Source organism: Hippocampus zosterae, chromosome 18 (assembly GCF_025434085.1).
Source record: "Hippocampus zosterae strain Florida chromosome 18, ASM2543408v3, whole genome shotgun sequence".
NCBI classification, from domain to species: Eukaryota; Metazoa; Chordata; class Actinopteri; order Syngnathiformes; family Syngnathidae; genus Hippocampus; species Hippocampus zosterae.
The window spans coordinates 11,529,283-11,550,889 of NC_067468.1; the positions used below are offsets into that span (position 1 = coordinate 11,529,283).

General features: G+C 44.6%; 2 protein-coding genes across 3 annotated transcripts; both read left to right on the forward strand.

Annotated features, from left to right (window-relative positions):
* Nucleotides 1-731: 731 nt before the first annotated feature.
* Nucleotides 732-16,365, forward strand: arvcfa (ARVCF delta catenin family member a). 2 transcript variants are annotated; one of them, XM_052051489.1, is made up of 16 exons: nt 732-852; nt 2,092-2,202; nt 6,320-6,496; nt 7,741-8,288; nt 8,374-8,852; nt 9,296-9,479; nt 9,608-9,725; nt 10,868-11,039; nt 12,027-12,044; nt 13,095-13,222; nt 13,294-13,444; nt 13,528-13,720; nt 13,886-13,997; nt 14,174-14,261; nt 14,706-14,785; nt 15,402-16,365. In XM_052051489.1, exons 2-16 carry the CDS (start codon nt 2,182-2,184, stop codon nt 15,492-15,494), a joined length of 2,562 nt encoding a protein of 853 aa, XP_051907449.1. In that variant the 5' UTR covers nt 732-852; nt 2,092-2,181; the 3' UTR covers nt 15,495-16,365. The 2 variants fall into 2 exon arrangements, with proteins under 2 accessions (XP_051907449.1, XP_051907451.1); XM_052051491.1 differs by lacking the exon at nt 732-852 and having other exon boundaries at nt 2,020-2,202; nt 8,377-8,852.
* A 173-nt stretch (nt 16,366-16,538) lies between these two features.
* On the forward strand, nt 16,539-21,595 carry LOC127591442 (bone morphogenetic protein 10-like). Its single transcript, XM_052051637.1, has 2 exons — nt 16,539-18,661; nt 19,850-21,595. Exons 1-2 carry the CDS (start codon nt 18,331-18,333, stop codon nt 20,788-20,790), a joined length of 1,272 nt encoding a protein of 423 aa, XP_051907597.1. The 5' UTR covers nt 16,539-18,330; the 3' UTR covers nt 20,791-21,595.
* Nucleotides 21,596-21,607: the final 12 nt, after the last annotated feature.

The window sequence follows — 21,607 nt, forward strand, 5'->3', positions numbered from 1 at the left end:
GTGACCTTCTGTTGTGTTAATAAATATGCAGCAGTGGCCTCATATGAAAGTGCACACTCACTGATTGTTTTATGTGTGCGTGGATGCGTGTGTGTGTGTGTTCACTGGAGTCAGCCTCAGTTCTTCATGCCAGCCTGAACACAGCAGAGCGGGGCACTTTGTGTGTGTGTGTGTTGGTTTAATTAGGACAAAATCTGCACCGAGGAAAGAAAAGAATGAGAAAGACCCTGCAGAGTATGCGTGGGTTTTACATCGCCATTCAATTGATGATATGCACTTTGCTTTAGTCATTCACTGGCAGGATTTTTATTATGTTTCACCCGGCACTATAGACACAATCTGAGACAATACGATACTGGATGGATAGATCGATGTAAGACGCATATTTATACATGATACGGTACGATAAAAAGCAGTCCAATGTAATACTAGAGACGGATGATACTAAGTAGCCTACGATGCAATACTAAATGGATATGAAAGGTTGGACATGATACATAGACATAGAACGACAGCTAGCTAGCCAATTAGCTAGCTAGCTCGGTAGTTAGCTAGCTAGGTAGCTAGCTAGATAATTTAGATTTCCATTCGTCTTTTGTCTTTATTTCATAGCATATGTCTTGGCTGGCTGTGTGGCTTCAAGACGTTTCTCCATTTTTTGCTTTTGTTTTTGTTTTTTTGGTCAGATTTCAGCTTCTATGTGTTCCCATGTAATTTGCCCATGGTATTAATATTTCCAATTATGATTTTTGGGGGCAATTTATGTGCAGCAGGTATGTGCGCTACCGCTAATTTACACAGACAGGCAGGAGCAAAGAAATGAATTCTGCTGTATCTGCATCAGCATCTCTGGTAAGTATGAGGTGTTTTATTATTGATTTTAGTTTTACATTGACAAATATTGATTGTCTCCTGTGTTGTAGTGTAAAGGTCTGGAGGTGATGTATTGGAAGGTAACTGTGTTTCATGCTTTAGTAAAAATGGTATTCATTCTCAAAGAGGCAAAATACCTCGGCCTCTCTTTTTTTTTCTTAATTCTAAATCCATGTGTTATTATATGGTGTTTGTGTGCTATTTTGCAATGTGATCGTGTTATGAGGAGGTGGATTAGGTCACTTAAATCCTCACTGAAAGCCCCTGAAACTCAGTGCCCGCAACTGGATAGATCAAATACTAATATACTTTTTTCACTTATCAAAAGAATTTGTTTCGATGGGCCAGATGATGACGATGAATAGTGCAGTGCAGACTGCGAGCAGCAAATGGCAAACTGCAGCCAATTACCTGTGTTTTGTCATTCCAGTGAAAGGAGAAGAAGCACAAAATGTCAAAGAGCATTTGTACAAAAGGGTCGATTTGGTCCTGAATCACAGAGAAAGGTGGCAGATACAATTATGTGTTACCATTAGCATTAAGCTAGCAGGCTGTTCTTCAGCCGATCAACAGCAATGGCTGACAGTGGTTTGGCTGAGGCAAGAAAGACTACGGAAACTACTAATAGGGGAGTTATTCAGCGAATAACTCAGGATAGATTACGCATTCAAAAAAAAAGCGAATAGGTGAGTTTGTGATTTTGTGAACTGCAAATATGTGGGAGATGACTCTAGTGCAAGTTGTCTTCCTTCTGCGTGGATACGAGTTGCTATCCTTCATTCTCGCTGCCTCGCAACCAAACTAGAGCGGGCATCTCCCGGGCGCCAGCTGCATCTGCTTGCGAGCCCTTCGGGGAGTGTGTGTGTGTGCGTGTGTGTGTGTGTGTTTGATTGCTCCTATGTGTGCACGTGTGTGTGCACATTGCAGGGTGGTTTTTTTTTCCTGCACTCACCCTGAGCCATTCCACACTGTGGATTCAGCACCTTGCTAATAGCGCACACATTAACTGCACCTCACATCAAGGCGGGGGGGGGGGGGGGGGGGGGTTCGTGTTGGACAAAATGAGTGCATGCCTTTGCGTCTGCCTGCAAAGTGTGTGTGCTGCTGAGGGTGAGGGAGGGTGCGCAGCAGAGAGGGAGGGTGTGCATGTGTGTGTGTGCGCGTGTGTGTGCCCACTGGATGGCTGGATGATGTTTGAACTGCCTCACATGCTCACAGGCAGGAATGAGGCAGAGGAGTGAAGGAGGAAGAAGAGAAGGAGACACCTCATGCATCAATCTGTAGGGGAGAGCGGAAGGAGGTTCCACCATGCCTGCACAAGTCAAGGAGGTACGTGCATGTGTGTGTGTGCGTCCTCCTCTTCCTCCTCTTCCTCTTCTGCAGAGATGGGAGCGCATATTGTGCCGCTGTCATGCAGGAGACGTCAATTGCCTGCTGTTCTGTGCAGTCTCCTTGTGTTGTATGAGGAGGAGGAGGAGGGCATGATGCTCACATCTTTATCAAGTGTGTGTGTGTGCGTGTGCGAGCGTAAGCATAAAGGAATATAGGATGTTGATCTTTGATTGTGTCATGAGACGTTGCCCCAATGTGGAGGGATGGAAAGGAGGAAATAAAATAGTGCACACAGTGTGGTGAGTGTGCTGCCATGATGTGTCACGTTAAAATCTGACGATGCAGCATTTAATTATTTTGAGGGCAAGCGCAAAGTGGCAACAATGGCTTCAACTTTTAGCGGAAAACATATTTGGTCTTGGCTCAAGGTTGGGCAGAAAAAGACAAAGTGGGCTGTTTTGGGCCTTGATGACAGCACATAACATTCATTAAATGATCATCAGACTTAGTGTGACTGTTAATTATTAGTTTCAACATTTATTTTTAAAAAAATGTTATTTCAACTTAATTTCATTTATTTTCTTAATTCCATTCCTTTTTATTCAAGAATGAATTGAAAAAGGTTTTCATGTAGGGAGCTTTCTTATTTCTTATTAATTATTTTCCATTTCATGATTAATAATGCTCGTATTCGTATTATTAGGCCAAGGATGCAGGTTTGATTTCTTCAGGACCCGGGCTCAAATCCAGGCACTTCTAGGTGACTTTTTAGCACGTTGGACTATCATTGCAGAGGTGCAGGGTTTGATTCCGACTCTGGCCGTTAGGTGTGGAGTTTGCACATTCTCCATGTGCCTGAGTGGTTTTTCTCCGGGTACTCTGGTTTCCTCCCACATTCCAGAAACATCTTTGGCAGGTTAAACTCTGAATTGTCCCTATGTGTGATTGTGAGCGCAAATGGTTGTTTTGTCGATGTGCGCCTTTCAATTGGGTGTCAACCAGTTTTAATTCGATTCATATTAATCATTCAAATTCATTTAATAATCACTATTCATCATTAATTGTCATTTCCGATGAAATGCATGCTCTTTCTTTTTTATTTTTCATTGATTTCCTGGTTTGCTTCCCCGTGAGGCATTCATGATCCATTTTGCTTTGAATTTCTGGAATATAGTAGTCGAGGCAATTGTACATTTTGCTCAATGTATGGCAGAGCGGGAAAGAAATGATGGCGTCATCACGTTTGAGTGAGATGAACGATGACACGATGACCGCCTGTTCGAGCTAATATGCACGCCTTTTTCTTCAGGATTTATGTTGAGGAGCTTTCACGAGTTAGCCGTGCCCTTGAGCCGGATACTAAAAGTCGATCTGATAGTCTTGTTACGGCTGACTTCAATAAAGATCTTCAGAATTTTTCCCTCCCTCGTGATCAAAGTCAGCAAAGGCCAGATTGTCCAACGATTATCCTGGGATGCAATTAGTTACATTTTCAAAATCGTTCGGCCCTGGTATCTTCCCCACTTGTTGTTTTCTCCGAACTCCCGTCAGACAGTGAGCGATCATCTCGACCCATTTGGCGCGGGCTAGTGCACTTTTTAGTGACGCTGCAGTGACTTATTTGAATAAGCTTTGACTCAGAGCTGGCCCGGCATCCCCTCTGGAGCTTGACTCATCAGACTGGGGGGACGACAACAAGCGGGAGCTTTGTCCGTCCAGACGCTATCGCTCCACCAATCCTTCATCAAGCTGTCTACGCAGCGACTCTTTTTTTTTTTTTTTTTTCCTCCCCACATAAAATATCCAATCAAATAATCCTCCCTGGAGGTTTTTTTTTTGGGGGGGGGGGTGGAGGGTGTCGTTACATGACCCTTCCATGCCCACATTTGGGATGAGGAGATGAGAGGCTCTTGTGTAAGAAAAAGCCAGCGCTTTCCCTTTTTTTTTGTCATGTAAAAGAGTTGAGTCGGGCACTTCAGAGCCCCAGCGCGAGGAAGAGAATGAGAGCGCGAGAGAGTTGGTGGCGTTGATTAGCTTTTCACCATTTTATCTCCATGCTTGTGCACCCGATTGCACCTCAGTCCATATCACTGATGGGGTTGACATAAAGCTGCATGCGTCCAATGGGATTTTTTTTTTCCATTTTTATTTCTATGACCAGCTCCAGTCTGTTTTCTCTGGCAGCAAACCTCACACAGAACAAACATAAAGCTTCACATCCCACCATCCGTTTTCTATAGCTTGTCCTCATTAGGGCTGTGCTGGAGCCCATTCCAACCGAGTTTTGGCCAATTACAGGCCGCATTCGAGGGCCCATCAGATTAATTGGCGGACATTAGCTCGATTTAAAGTCTGCAAAAACTGGCCAATTTTTTTATTTGTCAACATTTTTTGCCAGTTGTTTTTTTTTCCCCTCCATAAGACAATAATAATGACATTCCAAAATACGCGCTCACCCCCCAAAAATTGTGGGGGAAAAAAATCTGCCAATTTTTCTCTCCGTTGTAAAGGAAAAGAAGAGCAGTAAAATTATCTGCAGATCATTGTTTTAAGCCTAAAGGGAATAAAAAAGAGATTTTAATCATTATCTTTTTAAATTAATCAACCGATATCGGAATCTGCATTGGCCACAAAAAAAAAAACATGTCACTATCTCGAAAACCAAGCATTCGCATCACATACGCTACAAACACGCAACAAATTGATGGGTACCCATTTTCAAAAATAGAAGCTAAAGAGAAGAGTTCAACTATTATTCATTTTATTTTAAAAGGGGACCTGGCAACACAAAATGCTTTTTAAAGGTTGAGACAAATTGCAATATTGGTATTGTTTGGTCAAAAAGCCTAAAGTTGTCACACATAATTTGATCTCACGGACCGTAATGAATGATGTCGCGGGCCGGATGTGGCCCCCAGGCAGCGGGTTTGACACCTCTGCTTTAGCGTCTTCAATTAACCTCAGCTGACCTGAGGTAAGACAAGTGGGGTACACCTGGACTGGTCATCGGCCAATCACAACAAATGGACAAAAACAAGCAGGAGAAGTGGCAGTCAAACAGGCCAAAATACAGAATACCAAGCAAGAGCTCGTGCAGCACTTTCCTACGTGCCTGCCTGTATTAAATATAACATCCATATTGAAATAAATGAGAATGTCAGGTTTTTTTTCCACCATAGCTCCATCTGCTGGATGGATTGCACTAACCCCTAACAAAAAATCAATGCAGCATATTTCATGTGGAGCTGTCAGGTGTTATTTCTTTTCATATTTGTCTGGGAACTGATGTCTTATACTCCACGTTTACTACCTTTAATCATCCCCTGTAATGGTATGATCGATCATTTGTCTTGGATTTTCAATCCCTGCAATCAAAAGGCTGTCAGGAGTGAGATGAGTGCAACTGACAATCAATTACAGATTAACTCGCAAGTGCGGTAAAAAAGTTGCCGCCCACATACCCGAGATGGAAGTAAGTGACAACCAACGACATTTAATTGAACATAATTTTCAACGGTATATAACGCATCCTAATTCGTTGAAAACATTTATAATAATTAATTTTACATGGCCTGACCTTGATCCTCCGGAAGTGACGGGAAAATATAGCAAAAGGGTGGGGAGAAGTGGCAGGAAAACAGCCAAATTGCAAACTTGGGAGAGTGAGGTTGGGGAGTTGTTGAATATCTCTTTTTTATAAATTAGAGTTCATGAAGATTCGAATCAATTCACTTTTTCCCTTGGACGACTCAGTTGAAAATAAACAGAGCGGGCTGCACATTTATTTATTTATCCATTGTATTGTTCTGCTTCTTTGCGCAGGCCTGCAAGACGTTCCCTGTCATTTTGAGTTCGTCTCAAAAAGAAAAGAAAAATGTGCTCTGACGAATCGCTGTGCAAAGTTTGGCAAAGTGCAGCGAAGGGACGCGCTTTTATGCACCTTCGTATGAACGCTCGATGATGGCTTGTTCTGCTTTTGAAAAGAAGAACACCACTTTTCCCGGTGTTTATCGGTCCAATTGCAAAACTGTGTTTGTGCTGACGGCGGGAGGCTTCAAATGCTGCCGAGCTGTCATCACTCAACTGTGCGCGTGTGTGTGTGTGTGTTGTTTAGGAGCAGAGCTCGGAGGGGCCTCCTGCTTTGTCGCCCTCACGAGAGGTGAAACACGTGGCGGTGGATCCGCCATCCGCCAACATCAACGACGAAGTGGACACGTCCGTCGCCTCCGCCATGACGTCTACTAACGACAGCTCCACCGAGGCCGACACGCCTCTGCAGACCGACACGGAGGTACGCCGGACCATCTGACTAGCATACAGACAAACAGACAAGCCTGACTCACGGTGCCCCCCGAGAGATCCCCGAGTGTCCTAAAAAAGTTTTCTTCAGTTTCGGACATTTCGGATCATGATGGTGACCACCTCGATCGACTGTGTGTGTACTCACGCGGCGATCCGAATTTAAAACCGAACCTGACTGTCCATTTTCATCGTCTTCGCAACATTAGCTGGATCTTGACATTCTCATTAGACTCAAACACAAACTTATTTTCAATTAAGATGGGGTCATTACTCTTTGGCAGCAAAGAGGGTCTCGTTAATTAACGGCGGCACACATTAAGCGAGGGAAGATGATGAGATGTGATCGCCGCTGTGGGAAATAAGCAGGAGCTGACGGTACAATGTGCCATTGCAAGTTCCCGTGTTGCCTGGAAAACTGACGTGGGCACACTTTTGGCACCACGTCGAGTGACATATTTAATTTTTAAAATGATCAGATGAGCCAGGTATTTCATGAATGAACCCCCTCCCCGCCCCCGCACAAAAAAAAAATCTGTGTAAAAAAACAAAGAGCAATTTTCATTGTGTAATTTTAGGATGAATCTTTTTCTCATCGAATAAGATAAGATAAGATAAGATTAGATATCCTTTATTCGTCCCACACTGGGGAAATTTACAGCCTCCAGCAGCAAGAATGTATGTAGAAAGAAGAAAGAAGAAAGAGAAAAAAACAACAAACATCTTTCAATTAAGATATCCTTTATTCGTCCCACACTGGGGAAATTTACAGAAATTAAATTAAATTTAATAAATAAATAAATAAGGGAAATTAAATGCAATATGAACACAAATGGATAAATTGCAGTACTATTTACAATTTTCCTTCACATCATTTAATTATTATTATTATGATTGTTATTTTTTTATTCATCAGCCTGACAGCAGTCGGTAGGAACAGAATAAAAAAGCATTTCTGTTTTATTTTATTAACAAAGAATACATCATTTATTTCATCTAAAATACTTCATACATGATGTCAAATTAACGATTTTTATCACTATTTATTTGTATCATTACCAATAAAACATTGAGCAAGTAGTAAATAAAGAGAATGTATATTGTTTTTTTTTTACATATATTTTTATTCTATTGTTCATAACAAATAAAGTAACACACTTTGCCCACCCTTGCTCTAATCCCACGTTGGCATATATAATTTGATTACATGCATACGTAACATCTGTGTGTTGCTAGGAGATGAAGGCTGCGGATCAGGAAGTTGACCAGAGGCCAGGCGAGGTGCATCAGAAGAACTTTCAGTCAAATGTGCCAGTCCGGGTAGAAGATAAAACCCCAGCAGGGGAACCGAATCCTGACGCTGAAGCTTCTCAGACACCCGGCACAATAGCCGCTCAACCCATTCCTCAGCCAAGTGATCCTCAGCAGGCCAACCCGGACATCCAGAGCAGGGTTTACGCCTTCCCTGATGGCTACAAAGCCCCCGGGGGGGATTTACGCGCCGGCTACGGCAGCCTGTCCCGTGGCAGCGGCGCCCTCCACGGCTACTGGCCAAACAAAAACTTGCAGCCTGGGGCGCACTTCACGTTGCCCTTCCTGAGGGACGGCTACACTCCGGCGGGATTCGGCGGCCCGACGGGCAACGACGGCCTCGGGGACGAGTCGGAAAACCCCGTGGACATGAGGAACGACCACCCGGCGGCAACTTACGCCACCTTGGGAGGGATTCACAACTTGAGGCCCATTACCACCATGGAGCTCCTCAGGGAGCCCTCGAGAACCAGGTAACTAGCCGATCCAAAAAATACAAAATAGACCCCCCCACCATCAACATGTCGTCGACTGTATACGTTCTTTTTGTCTCTCAAGAAGTGGCTACGACGAAGCCTTCATGGCACAGCTGGAGGGCAACCTGAACCCTTTCTTCCGGGCCATGTGCCGAGCGCAGACCCTGCAGTTCCCCCACAAGCGCAGCAGTATGGTGAGTCTGGACAGCATCCGTAGGGACCCCCGCTGGAGAGACCCCAACCTGCACGAGGTCATCGCCATGCTGAGCCACCCAATGGACCCGGTCAAGTCCAACGCCGCAGCTTACCTGCAGCACCTGTGCTACGAGAACGACCGCATCAAGCAGGAAGTGCGCCAGCTCAACGGGGTGCCCATGCTGGTGGACCTGCTGGACCACCCCAAAGCCGAAGTCCACCGCAAGGCTTGCGGAGCCCTGCGGAACATATCCTACGGGAAGGACCACCACAACAAAACGGCCATCAAGAATTGCGACGGCATCCGGGCTTTGGTCCGACTGCTGAGGAAGACGAGCAGCGTGGAGGTCAAAGAATTAGTCACAGGTACAGTTTCAACATATCGACTGATTTTTAAAAGGTGAAGAGACTCCGAAAGCCTGATTTGGTGGCCGTCTCTGAAAAATGAGCGATTATCCTGTGGCATGAGTGATTTTTGAATCAGAGATCAGTTATGGCCCACTCGTCAATGTTAAAAAATGTCATCTTGACATTTGCTCGCCTTTTATTTTTATGAAGTCGAGAGACCCCCTCACGGGGCTTATGGGAGTTTTGAACACGTAATCCGTGTTGAGTTTGACGGTAAATTTGAACTGAGTGACGTGAAACGGCTTGACACTATTCGCCAAACTGCTGCTTGTTGTGAAGTCAATTGAATGGCGTTTAAAATGAGTCGAATGATTGGTCATATCTTGAAAAACTGCTAAGTCCAGTCACTCGTATCCCAAGGCACCACTGCACAACTGTTTTGGTGTCTTCTTCATCTCCAGGCACTCTATGGAACCTCTCGTCACATGAGCCCCTGAAGATGACGGTCATCAACCACGGCCTACCAACTCTCAACGAAGAAATCATCATCCCCCACTCGGGCTGGAGGAGAGAGCCAGGCGACCCGTCTAAGCGGCACAGCGCCGAATGGACCACCGTCTTCAAGAACACGTCGGGATGTCTGCGGTAATCTTGGCCGCCGGCGGGCAATAACATGACAGGCGGCTGTTAAATTTTTATGATGGATGAGGACTTTTTAGGTATGGCGGTGGGGGGGTAGGCGCTTTTGATGAAAGACCATGTCGTTGCCGTAGGAACGTCAGCTCGGACGGAGCCGAGGCCCGACAGCGGCTGAGGGAGTGCGAAGGGCTCGTGGATGCGCTCCTGCACGCCCTCCACTCGGCTGTGGTCAACAAGGACACGGACAATAAGGTCGGTTGACAAAAAGCCTTCACTCTTGAGCACGCACTGATACCAAGTGTACCGATACTACGAGTATGCCTGAAATTTCAATGAACAACAACTACAAATGTGTACTGCAGTGTAGTGCCAACTACTGCTGGAAAGGACTTAATTGATGTCAATGTTTTTGTTGTTGTTTTGTTTTGTTTTTGTTTTTTACTCAAATATATCTTCGGTTTATAGTAGACGAAAAATATCGGTGGCTCGTTCGGCAGCTAGATAGTTTGGTAGAGTTTTGCGGCAGATAGGGCCAATGTATGTATGCGCAGTGACGTATGCGACCGATGTATGGCTGGCTTTTTTTGCGTCTTTTTTCATTTGCTGCCGTGGACAGGCAGCTATTGTATAGCGTTAGCATACGACTGAAACGGTTAGCGGCGAATGAGGTAATGCCATGGGTTCGTCGCACACCCCCGTGGCGCGGCGACTTGTCGATTACGAGGTACGTAATGGGCACCCTTGCTCTAAACTGTCCTTAAATGTGAACATGAGTGTGAGCGGTATGTTAGTCGACCCCTCCAACGTCTCTCGCCAAAAGCCATCTTGGATCGACTCCAGCTCACCTGTGACCCTAATGAGGATGGATGGATGGATGGATGGATGGATGGACGGTGAAGTGAATGGCAAAAATGACCATTTGCCGGATACGTTGGATCACCGCCCCACTTGCCGCTAGTGCTGCATGGTTCTTACTCCAGAATGAAGCTCCCCATGCGGACATTTGCTGCTTTAATCGTTGGCTGGCAAATGATGGAAGTTGATGTCGGAACATGGAAGAAGAGGCTCGGAGGGGGCAGGAAGTGTCACATCTCATTGCGGTGATGTTGTTTTGGATGCAGCCACTAAAAAGGGGTGGGGGTGGGGGGGGGGTAACAGAAGACGGTTGTGGGGGGGCAAATGTTAAAATCCTATTGGCTCCAAGTCAGGAAGCATTACTTTTATGTGTCATTAAAGCGTCACACTCCATCAAGTTAATTGAGACTATGCGCCAAAGCTGCCAAGCGCAATACGCTCCGTACGCACGCACCATATCGCCATGCTGCAGGAATGCAAATTAACGAGACGTTTCATTGACTACGGTTCTTCCTTCTTGTCCTTTATCTTCCGTTTAGTCGGTGGAAAACTGCGTCTGCGTCCTGCGAAACCTTTCCTACCACGTGCACAAGGAGGTGGCGGGTTTAGAGCGCCTGCAGGAGCCTCACGTCACGCAGCTCATGAGGTCGGTGGCGCCGCAGCGGAAGAAGAACAACGAGCCCGACTGCTTTGGAGGCAAAAGACCCAAAGGTTGGTGCAGGGCACGCTTTTTTTTCCAAATTGCAGGGGGCTTATAATAATAATAATAATACATTTCATTTAAAAGTGCCTTTCAAAACACTCAAGGACACTTTACAATCAAATTATCTGGCTGTTTCTTCAGTTTCAGAAGACGAATGTTCCTTTGAGGTCTTTGTGGTTACAGTAAAATGACATTGAAAAATAAAATGAGACATAAGAATACAATGAGCGTTAGAGTTAACTACAAGCGGGAGTTTGGCAAATAAATTCCTCAAAAAGGAGCCTTCAAGCTATTTATTCCCACTCGGCTTTGAGCAATACAATGGTTAGCATGTATTCTTTATCCTCTGCAAAGAACGACTAATATTCCTGCTGAGGATTTAGTGCTCCTCTGTCTCGGTGTATATCGATATGTCTGTTTTAAATTGGGGGGGAGGGATAAAAATATTATCTGTTAACGCGACCCTAGTGAGGATCAAGCGGTACGGAAGATGAATGAATGAATGAATGAACATTTATGGCAACAATGTTGGTTAGCACAGCAAAGCTAGCAAGTTCTTTGCTTCAAAAGTTATTTTGACTTCTCTTTAAGTTGTGCTTGTATAGGAGTGACTCTTCTGTCAACTTTTATTTCTTCGTCGTGAAATGCAGAAAAGCCGATTTTCACGTCGGCAAACCTGAAAACATTGAGTTGAATTGCGCACCTTGAAATGTTATCGATGTTTGTTGAAGTTTTGAGTTCTCCCAACTTTTTTAGTCATGTAGTCGTTCCCTGAATGCGTGCCTGTCCTCTGTTTTGATAGAGGCTGGACAAAATTAGATTTCTTCATGATGGGGGTAAACGATGACACAATATATTGTCAATAAACATGGATTTTAATGAAGGCACAAGAACACTGAGAGTCTCTGTCATATATCATGCTTGTGTGTTTTGTGTGGGTTGTAGTCTCTCTGACGTTTGTCTTTTTTGTCTTTCCTACCCTCCGCATTCATCAGAAGAGTGGTTCAGCCATGGTCAGTAACTGTTTTTTCTATATTTCAATTTTTATTTCATCTGAGTCGGGAAACACGTTTTTTTTTTGTGTGGGGGGGTTCTTTCTGACAATTCCTCACCACGCGCAAACGAGATGATCATACGAAGACCTCCCCTTTTGTACAGTAGATGACGATCAAACACGGACGGCACTGGCTTGCTGGTTTGCTTTGTATGCATGGCGCTGCAGTGAGCTGCGAGGGGGAAACTCGTTGAAATGCAAGACCACGCGTCAGCACCTGCCCTCGCTCGAGGACACTTGCATTACTCCAACCCAACGGAATGACCCGGCAGCTGAAAGAGAGCCACTATCCCCCCCCCCCCTTCAAATATACCACTTTTTCCGCTCCTGGCTTATCAATGCAGGTGTCCAAATAGCTTTTTGTTGTGTGCTGCACCCCAATTAGTCTACTTAACACAAATAAGTGCCTGTCTCAAGTAGAATACTTGAGTAGTCATTTTATTTGCTGAAGTATATCAACCTTTTCCTTCTTTCCTCATAAAATAATGCATCAAAGTGAAAATTCCACCATGCAATGGATATCAAAAGTCTACACACCCCTTTTCAAATGAAATTTTTTACCCCTGCTATTAAAAAATGAGACCAAGATAATTCATATCCAGACTTTTTCCACCATCAATGTCAAGGTCGTCTATAACCTGTACATCTCAACTGAAAAAAGAAATACATTTGCGTCAACCCGGAATTTGTGGTTGCACAAGTGTGCACACCCTCTTATAACCGGCGATGTGGCTGTGTTGTGATTTAACTCTTAGTCACATTCACACCCGCAAATAAAATTCAGATGATCTAGTAGGCTTTTCCCGACATTTTTTTTTCAACTGACTTGTACTGGTTGTAGGTAGCATTCATGGTGGCAAAAAGGATTTGAAGTGATCTATCTTGGTCTCATTTTTTTTTCTTATCATAAAAATCTGAAATTTGAGCAGCTTTTTATGTCCGCTGTATGCAGAAGGTGAATGCGATAAATTAGACGCATGACTTTATTTTTTCCATATTGCCATCACAGGTTTGAAGATGCTGTACCAGCCCGAGGTGGTGAGGCTTTACCTGTCTCTGCTCGGCTGCAGTCACAACGCCAACACCTTGGAGGCGGCCGCCGGAGCCCTGCAGAACCTCGCTGCAGGGCACTGGACCGTGAGTGCACACTCGCTTCTCACTGCACAGACCGGCGAATCGCCTTTGAAACCCGGCGCTTATTCTCACAGTGGTCCAGTTACATTCGAGCCACGGTGCGAAAAGAGAAGGGTCTGCCCGTCCTGGTGGAGCTGCTGCGCTCCGACGTGGATAAAGTGGTGCGAGCGGTGGCCATTGCACTCCGTAACCTGGCCATGGATAGACGGAATAAAGACCTCATAGGTACCTGCTGGCAAGTCTTTAGTGTATGTGTCTGCAACAGAGGTGGTTAAAGTACTTCATGGCTTCCCACCGCTGGTCTGCAGGCAGCTACGCTCTGAGGGACCTGGTAGGCAACCTGCCGTGCGGCCAGCAGCGACCGGCCAAAAATCTGGAAGGGGACACGGTGGTATCGCTCCTCAACACCATTCACGAAATCATCAGCGACAGCCAGGAGAACGCCAAGGCGCTCATCCATGGCCACGCCGTCCAGAAACTGGTGGCCATCAGCAGGTCAAGGTGAATCTCAACGTTCCATCCGTTCATCCATTTTTTTTTTTTTTGAGCGTTTGAGTGAGCTGGATGCTATCCCATCTGACTTTGACTTTTTATTATGTCAGCTCTCATAAATGATATTTATTATTATTATTTCAGTATTATTATACATATTTTTTTTTTATTCAGCCAGTCAACACGTGAAACCAGGGCCGCCTCCCACGTGCTTCAGACCATCTGGGCCTACAAGGACCTGAGGAACACCCTCAACAAGGCGGGCTGGAACAAAAGCCACTTTAAGGTATGAAGCATATACTGTATTTGTTCATTCCACAATTTAAAACAATTGTCGGTGAGTACTGATTTTTTTTTTTACAAGCACGAATAGAAAACAAAAACAAAAGCCATAAAAAAAGTCTAACACTGTATGTTCCCTTTAGAATAAATGTGATATTCTTTCTCAACTGTCTTGCAAAGGCGACGGCAACCGGGGTGGCGAAAAAATCCAAGAGCGTGAAGCAAAGCGGCGACGACATCACTTTGCCTCTCATGGACAAGTCCCAAGGTTGGAAAATATTGTTGCAAGGGTTTTTCATGACTTTCAAATGTTATTTGATGTCTACCAAAAGCGAAATAAGAGGTGAGAAAACTGTGTTCAAACAGGCCAGAAGCGGTTCAGGTTGTAAGGGAGGCAACGACGCGGCGTCAAGGTTATCGCGACAAAGATGTGTCAGCACTGGAGACGGGGCTGGCTGCCTGCATTCTAAAAAGTTCAGAGGAACGGACTAAGTCACATGTCGCTTGCATTGGGCCGAAATCTTTTTCAAAATTTGGTCACCAAACACACCCCCCAGTGAGGAGTTTGTAATTGTATATAGTCTAAATTTCAGTGACGAGCTGGATGTGATTCCACAAGGGGGCACAAATTGCATATAAATGCCAATTATTGACATGTTATGCCTTTCATGGAAAAACATTGCTCATAGCATTGTTTTCATTTGTTTTGCAGATGTGTTTTCCAGCAGTTTAGAGCCTAACGATAGAGCGGAAGATGGAATTGGACCTGTTGTTGAAAGAGACCCTACCCCGGTAAAACAATGTTTATCATACCAAATTTCCATGTCCAGTGGTGCCTTGAGATATGAGTGACTGTATTCCTGAGTTTTCTGAGATACAAGCCAAAAATGAAGGGATTTTTTTTTCCCTTCGGGCTTTCGCAGTGAGCAGCATTTGGCAAATAGTAGAATTTTTTTTTTTTTGTTTCAAGAACAACCAAATAGCAGAGGCTTTCAGTCCACTAGCTTAATGCTAATGGTAAATGGCATCTATGTTGGAGTGCTATGAACCTGCAAGCAACGGATTGAAAACAAATGGTGCAGAAACACATGCACACAGACAATATAACTGTCATTATTACGTTTTTTTTTAAATAAAGTAGAATATTTTGTAGTGCTTTTTGCCCTCTTTAAAATACAATATTTGGTTAAGGAAGGCAAGAACCGATTAACGGCCTCTCCATTCATTTCAGTGGGTAAAGACGATTTGAGGTACAAATGTTTTGAGTGTATCTCAAAGCACCATCATGTTTCCTATTTTTGGATCCTTTTTATATTACTGCTGCGATTGTAGCATTGCGCCACCAAGCCTGTCTGTTTGCGCCACATCCAATAACGTTTGCATATCTGTCCCTCCCGCCCCCGCGCAGGCGATCAGCGAGAGGAAACACTTCATCCGAGCTGGCAGGCCCGCCGTGGGCCTCATGGATAACAAACCTCCGCCGCTGGACTCGTGGGTGTGAACGCCACAACGCGGCCGTTTAACAGTCGGGACATCACGACACGCGGTAGAGACACTCTCCAGTGGCCCACATGCGCATTTATGCAAATTGATCCCACGTGTATTATCAACAACTCCAGTACCTGTAGTTTTTTTTGTTTGTTTTTGATCCTAGAGAATGACGTGCCAAATATTTATCACATGCTTATTTGTTTATAGATTTGATGAGATTCCCAAATATACTGTATAGGAGGAGGATCGTGTTTCAAACCTGTGGTAGACATGCGGTATGAAGTAAGCCGAAATATGCAAGCCGTGGCAGACGTACGACTCCAAAGACGATTGAAATAGCTTCACTGCACACATAAGAGCTTAAACACTTCAACGAGATTAAGCTGGTCGTCTCGCATCAATTTCCCCCCCAAAAAATGTTCTGTCTTTGAAGGAAGAACGATTCAGTTGAGAAATTATAGTCCCCAAAATTTGGATCACCGTATCGGCAATATACTGTATTGCAAACACCGCCAGCCTGGTGGTTGTCACTGCCAAAAATGAAGAAATAATACTGTTCATCATGGTCAATGAGAATCCTAATTACTGACAAACTCTGTGTGCAATTTGCGAAACTCACCCCCCCCGCCCCTCTTGGTTCCTGAGATGAGATCTGTAAATGTGTAAACAAAAGGACTGTTAATAAGCTAAATGGATGCATTTATATTGTGATATTTATTATATATAATAGCCATGTTAAGAATCCGAGGTCTTAGACGCAGGGTCGCGCTCCCCCCTTCAGTCAGTGGTCCTTTACGTTCAACACGAGTCTGGTTTGTAGTCGCTCGCACCCTTTTTTGCATTGCGATGTTGAATGAAAATAAAACTGCGTGTAGAATTTCTCATTTTTACCCGCCTTATCTTTTCCACCCTAATGGCGAAAAAAAAATGTTCAAAGAGACTTTTAATGGCTTTGATCATAATTAAAAAGCAAAGTAACCGATTTGGGTCATCACAGCAGCATGTGTTGTTTGTTGAAGCCGCTCATGGTCCTTGGCAGATTTCAAAAAGAGGGGAGGGGGGGGGGCTTCATTGACTTTACTAAAAATCATAGTTAAATCTTATTTTCTCTAAAAGAATGACTTTTTTCTCTCTGGAAAAACAAAAATGAGCTTTTTCTTCGTGTTTTTTTTTTTTTGGTAGCCCTAAAACTCCTTAATACAGTCACAGCTCCTCTGGTCATTTTAAATAGTACCTCACTGATTTCATGTCTCCTGGCATTTGCATAATTAATATGAAAAAGTCCTTTTATTACCCATTTTAATTTAAAAATGACACGATTAATCGCTTTTGATGGTGACAGATTAGCGTGGTTTAAACACCCTGCGTTTTGCCCACCCCCTTCTTCTCCCTCGCCTGTTTGCAAAACACATAATTGAGCTCATTGAATTAATTTGCCTTGAATTAAGCTGACGAACTGCAGCAGCCTTCCCGAATCCTCTCAGGGTATTAAAATAGCGCAGCCGCAATCTTTATCGTACAATAAAATGTAAGATAGTGGAGCTCAGTGTATGTTAGCGAAAATCCCCCTGGCGCGCTTTTCTTGTTTGCCTAACAATGACTTATTATTCTTGCTCGTTGGTTCTCCTAAAGCGGTGGGGGCTTATAGGACAAACAAACCCTCGAGTCATTAATCTCCAAATATGAGGATGACTTATTTTGCGAGGAGACAAAGCGAATACTATTGTGAGCGGCAATATTTTCCTTGGGGGAGTTTAATGACTTTGCGACTAAAGGCATCTACAGTTGTGGTGATTCAGCAATGACTCAGCGGCAGATTATGGCGGAATTGTCATTGGCAAAGCTCCTCACAGTTTAAAAAAAAAACGGAAGATATTACGGACCATATTTTACAGGGTTTTTTTTTGCCGCATAAAGGCCTGCAAAATCAACATAATCTAATGAGCTCCAATACCAGAAGTACATCCAAAAAAATCGTATTAAAAATTGAATAATGAAGGTTTGCGACGGAGTTGCGTTCCTACAGCGCCAATGTTGATGGAACCTGAATTTGTCCGCAGCTTGCAACACGCTTGAGTCCGCCACTAACCTATCTCCGTGCGAAAAGCCTAAAACTTGAAATGCATTATGTTGAACTACCGTGCGCTCTAGTCGCTCTTAAAGCTTCGCTAGGTCAGAATTAAATTCATAATTACAGTCAATACAGTCTATTTAAATATATATTTTTTTAATGTCGGCCATGAATTCCGACAGGAAGTTAATCATTAACGGGATGTGTGTTCTTCTGTTTAGAATTATAGAGAATAGAAGAAGTACAAGTAACCCGTTTGGCACCCTTTCATGCACTAGTAATGATAACCTGGAACCCGATAACATGAGAAGCTGTCGCAGAAGGGGTTAAAAAATATGAACTGAAACCTCAGAGGTTTCAAAAAAGTAAATGCTCAAGTTAAGAGGAGATACCCGAAATACCTGCCTAAGTACAGTTTTTCCCTTACACTTTGTAGTATATAGTTTTGGAGAGCTTTGCCGGAATGCGCATTCAACGTCATTGTAAGGAGGGTCAAAACGAGAAGGTAAGAGGTGGTATGCGAGAGTTCCACGCAGGGGGGTGGTTTGGGGTGTTTTAGAGGAGGGCCTGAGCAGGACCCTGATGACATCTCCAAACATGTCAGCAGCACACATTGGACAACACAGCCCTGCCCTCAGAAGCAAAGCACGCCATCGACAAGGGCAAAGCTGTTTTCTCTTGGCCTCCACGAGCAACCCATTGTACGTCGACTCCCCCGGTTGAGTCCTTCCACTCACATCTTGTCATCCGCTACTTTTTGGGATAACCTTACACCATGACCCTCCAGACCGTGATCCGCTTCTCGAGTGTCTTTCTCGTCACGCTGACCGCCTTGATCTCGAGCAGTCCCGTCAGGCCACCCGAGAGTCGTCCCCGGAGGCCCTCGGTGGTTCGGCACGCGCGTGACAATACGCTGCATGACGCGCAAGACTTTCTCAGCCACTTTCTGTCTACGCTGAACCTGACGGGGGAGATGCAACTGGAGCAGAGGCCCCTGGCTTCACCGAAGGACCCGCCAGAGTACATGCTGGAACTCTTTGAGCAATTTGCCAATCACCAGACGACCGTGCCTTCCGCCAACATTGCCCGCAGTTTCAATAATGAAGGTACACACTCATCGAAAAGATTATAATACTGTCCAATTTGCTTTTTAGAATGGAGGTGAACGTTTAAGTACCTCCAGGTAAGACTCGAATAATGTCCCGCACGAGATCTATTGATTTGGTTCTGGAGGGTTGTCTTTAATCTGCTCCAAAGATAAGGTATATGTGTCCGAGAATTAAAAGTCAATAGTTAAGAGTTCAAAAGTAGAACCTTCAAGGGCAACGTTCGATGTAGTCGTTGGGACCTTTTCTCTGATATTGTCGATCATGAATTAAGTGATCGCTCAAACGATGGTTGGCCACGTTTACTTCATACTTGACATTTAACGCTTCGCCGAACTCTTAGAAATAGAAGCCGGAGGAGTTGAAGTCCCCCGGTCTTACCGTTTCCCTACAATGCTACTCACTGTCATTTAGGGCTTACGTTTACAAGATGTAAGATTCAAGAGTGAAGGGTCCAAGAGCTGTTCCTTAGAGGGTAAGACCCTATTTTCAAATCTCTAGATTGTCGCTCTGAGGATAGCACCCAATTAAAAAAATATCACACCTCTCTTACTATGAGGCCCATTAATGGTTTCTGTCAATCTAAATGAATGTACTCCATTAAGTTGTCTTGTGTATGAAATGTGCAGGATAAATAAAGATGCCTTGCCTTGCATTGCCTTGCCATTAGGAGTTAGAGTTCCAGTTTGCTTGGGCTGTTACCCTGTTTTTTCCAAAACCGGGGTATGCCCGTCCCCGAGTTGTAAAACTCAAGAGTATCAAGCAGTTGCTTTGTGCCTAACACCCCATTGACAGGTCGCCAAAGGTTTTGTCTGGTATCCTCGATTATTGCTTTATCGCATTCCAATGGAGGAGTCATTGTACTCCTAAGGGCACATTGAACCCTAGACCTGGGAAATCCAGGTCCAGGAAGTAAAAACCAGCCAGTTTTGGCTTTCGCCACAGGTGCAGCTCGTTGACCTGCCGGTTGATTAGAAGCACCTGTGGCGAAAGCCAAACTGGCAGGGTTTTTACTTCCTGGATCTGGATTTCCCAGGTCTAGGGTTCAATGGAGTACAATGACTTGTCTAATTTATCTTTGCCAAAGATAGGATTATGTTCCCGAGTTGTACAAGTCAAGGATCAAGGGTGTAACTTTAAAACCCTAAAGTGGGCACTACATTCAAAGATACTTGTTGATATTTTCAGATTCTTCCCCTTTCGGAGTGACCGCCAGGGGAGTAAGGACACACCCCCTGTTCTTCAACATCTCAGTGCCCCACCACGAGTACATCACCAGAGCCGAGCTTCGCCTTTTCACCCTCGTCCACAGAGCCCAGAGACCCTTTGCCGGCCTTGAGTGCAAGGTGACCATTTACAAAGTTCACAGTGGCGTAGTTTGGACCGAGGAGGTCAGGAATGAGGTGAGAAGGCGGGATCAAGAGGAGTCTAAAGACCTAGAGGAGCTAGTGACAAAGCACATCCACGCCAAAGATAAAAGCTGGGTTTCCTTGGACCTGACTCATGCGGTTGCACTCTGGCAGAAGTACGGCGGAGTGACGCACAAGCTGGAGGTCCACGTCGCCATCTTAGGTCCCGAGGAAGAGGTCACGTGGGGCGACGGTGAAGTTTTTGTTGACATCGAGCGAAACGTGGAGGGGAACCACAACGCGGTGATGATCGTTTTCTCCGACGAGCCCAACAAACGCGATAACGCGCGTGAGAAGGACCGTCCCGAAAACACGGAGCAGATTCTGTTCCGGCCGTTTGTTAGCCACTACGGGGATGAGCGCAAGGTTATCTACGAAACCCCTGCTCGGGTCCGCCGCGACGTCAAAACCTGCAGGAGAACTCCGCTCTTTGTGGATTTTAAAGACATCGGCTGGAACGCATGGGTCCTCCGGCCGGAGGGCTATGAGGCCTACATGTGCAACGGAGTGTGCGCCCCGCCCATGACCCCGGAGGTCTTGCCCACCAAACATGCCATCGTGCAATCACTGCTCAGTGTTAAGAGTCCGGAGAGGGCATCGCGTGCCTGCTGTGTACCCACTAAGCTGGAGCCCATTTCGCTCCTTTATTTCGATAACGGGGTGGTCACCTTCAACCACAAGTACGAGGGCATGGTAGTAGCAGAGTGTGGCTGTAGATAGTGACGCACACACATAGCGACACGCTCACGCAGAGGTAGAGACTGTGCACCGATGGATTGTAGCCTGTGCTTGTTGTATCCACACATTGTCACACTTTAACAATGACACTACGCGGTGTAAAAATATTGTATAAATGCAAATAATTTAAAGTTATGTCAATGTTGTGATGTGCAGTATGTCGCTTTGTTTGTTGTATGCCACGACCATAATGTTGTTTAGACTAGTGATTCCCGAGTGCCGTGAAAGATTATTAGGTAACTATCCAATATTATGTCCGCGATCATAACATTAATTTTTTTTCATCAATGGCTGGCGTCAGGCCAACATTTGTCAAGATTTGGTTGATTACAATTTTTTTTCCCCACAACTTGATAGGATTGTTGTTAAGTCCCTATGTGGGTTTGTTACTTGTACATTGTTGAAAATGACTAGATAGCGGAAGGTATGTATGAACAGTTCCAATTGTGGTTACAGTGTGAGCACAAAACCTTTCGCGCGTCTGCTAGAGAGGAAAAAAAAAGTGTCAGGAAAAAGCCTACTAGAACATTTAGAATTTGCTTGCAGCCCATCAGAGGCACTTTAAATGGTGGCGGGTGTGAGTTTGAATGTAATTGGTTAATTCAGAACGAAGCCACATCCCCGGTTGCAACTATAAAAATGTTTTCACTTTTGAGCGCTTTCAATCACAATGTCATGAGGTCAAAATGGCATTTTAATTGTCCTTCATCTGTTGATTTCCATTTTCATACCTGTGCAATTATATGCCTGGAAAAATAAACACATACTGTGAATAGATTTGATAGAATTTATCTATTGA

What these genes read in the sequence shown, in the direction of transcription:
- arvcfa (XM_052051489.1), top strand. Translation starts at nt 2,182, where the DNA reads ATGCCTGCACAAGTCAAGGAG. An exon ending in GTGGCCATCAGCAGGTCAAG is followed by an intron (nt 13,721 to 13,885) that starts GTGAATCTCAAC and finishes TTTTTTATTCAG; the next exon opens with CCAGTCAACACGTGAAACCA. An exon ending in TCTCATGGACAAGTCCCAAG is followed by an intron (nt 14,262 to 14,705) that starts GTTGGAAAATAT and finishes TTTGTTTTGCAG; the next exon opens with ATGTGTTTTCCAGCAGTTTA.
- LOC127591442 (XM_052051637.1), top strand. Translation starts at nt 18,331, where the DNA reads ATGACCCTCCAGACCGTGATCCGCTTCTCGAGTGTCTTTCTCGTCACG. An exon ending in CCGCAGTTTCAATAATGAAG is followed by an intron (nt 18,662 to 19,849) that starts GTACACACTCAT and finishes TGATATTTTCAG; the next exon opens with ATTCTTCCCCTTTCGGAGTG.